Below are 1,701 nucleotides of genomic sequence, written 5' to 3'. Positions count from 1 at the left end.
GAGAGCCGCCGCACCCGCGCGCGAACCACCGCAAAGTGCGACGCTGGCGGCGGCCCCGGCTTTGCGGTCGGCGGTGAGAGAAGATGCTCCGGTGTCGCCGGGTCGTCGGGCGGCGGCGCGGCGGCAGCGGCGGAGGAGGCGGCAAAGACGCGCTCGACCATGGGCTTGTCGACGCACCGGTCGGCCTTCGCGCCCGGCAGCTGCTCGATCTCGTGGAGGAGGACGTTGAGCTGGGACCTACGGCGGCGGCGTGAGGGCGGCGGAACGTCGGGCCCTGCCGGCGAGGGTGAACGGGCCGTTGTGTGGCCGTCACTCACTCCCAGTCGTCCTCGCCGTTCAGCAGCTCGTAGAGCCGCTGCATGGCGTCGGGCCGCAGCTGCCAGCCGCGCATGCGGAAGAGCTGCGACACCTTGCGCTGCAGGGCGCGGGTGGGAGCCATGTCGATGTGTGAGAGCCCAAAATGGGACTAAGCCTGGCGCGAGTTCTTTGGCGCGAAGCCGCAGGCCAACTGCCCATGTGTCGGGGAAGAATTCTTAAGATACAAGCCTCTCTCACAGCACACTGGCAAAACGGCGCGGCAACCGGTGCTGCACGTAAATATCTTCCCCCTTCCCACAGGAGCAGCTGTGTGTGTGAAGCGGCTGCGGCAATAAAGGCACGGTGGAATTCTTTCGCCCAGCCGCCAGCCTCACTGTCACGAAATCGGAGATTTTTAAAGACCAACAAGAAATCACGACTGTCACAGTGATTTGGGCTCGGCAGCTTGTTAGCCCTCAGCCGAAGCTGGGGCCGGTCCCGTAGCCGAGAGAGCCCGCGCCGATGAGTTCGACGCGGTCGGGGGGGCCTGCGAAGAGGCCAGCGAGATGGCGATCGCTGTACTTCATGGGGGTCATCAAGTGACCGCGACTGACAAGCCAGAGGTCGATACTCTGGGCGACCCATCGGATGCCACGAATGCCTGACATCCGCAGGGAGGCAGCATATGAGGCACCAGTCTTCTGCGAAGAGCTCAACAGCTGCGGCCGCGATGGCAGAGTCGGCCGCGGTTCGAGCGAGCAGCTTTTGGCTGCGGGATCGAATCGCGGAAGGCTCATGCCCTCGCGGAGCGCGCGGGTGTGCGAAATGCGACAAAAGACGAAAGACGACAGGCGCCTGAGCGCTGTACGCCTGAACTTTTGTCGCCGCAATCGCCACCGCCGCCATCTTGACGAGCAGCGCGAGCGCGCTCGTCGGCGGCCAGCCGTCGCGGGCCGGGCCGAGCCCGGCCTCAACCGGCCGCGCCGCCGCAGCAGGCCCGGAGGCCCACATGGCGGCCGACCAGCTGATAAGGAGCTCTCTCTAGTCCATGTGCATGCAAATAGGAAAGAAAGAAAACAGACAACCTCATCATCACGCGCCAAGCGGGAGGGAAGTGGATGGGGCGGCCCTGAGCCGACCTAGCCCCAGACCGCGGAACGGGGCGCCCAACACGTGCCCGGATTACTGTGCCCTCCCCGGGTGCAGCCTTTCGGTTCGTGAAGGGTCGGTGCGAGTCGTGCTTTCCTCGATCCCCCTCCCTCCCCCGCCATCTCCGCCGCTTTGGCTCTCTAGCCTTACCACCATCGGGGAGGCGGCGAGGCGAAATCAGACTCGGTCGAGAGACCCCAGATTGGCATCCATGCCTTTCTGGACAGGGTGGCCCGCCACAACGACCCCTGTAAT

General features: G+C 65.3%; 1 protein-coding gene across 1 annotated transcript; it reads right to left on the bottom strand.

Moving 5' to 3' along the window:
• Window positions 1-693: 693 nt before the first annotated feature.
• Window positions 694-1,331, bottom strand: EMIHUDRAFT_374167 (hypothetical protein; the record flags this gene model as incomplete). The annotated part of the gene is made up of 1 exon (XM_005768450.1): window positions 694-1,331. A coding segment is annotated over exon 1 (535 nt), but the record flags the coding sequence as incomplete, so codon positions are not given.
• Window positions 1,332-1,701: the final 370 nt, after the last annotated feature.

This window comes from Emiliania huxleyi (assembly GCF_000372725.1).
Source record: "Emiliania huxleyi CCMP1516 unplaced genomic scaffold EMIHUscaffold_4585, whole genome shotgun sequence".
Taxonomy (NCBI): Eukaryota; Haptophyta; order Isochrysidales; family Noelaerhabdaceae; genus Emiliania; species Emiliania huxleyi.
The sequence above is the reverse complement of the archived record's forward strand: the minus strand, read 5'-3'. Positions and strand labels throughout refer to the sequence as shown.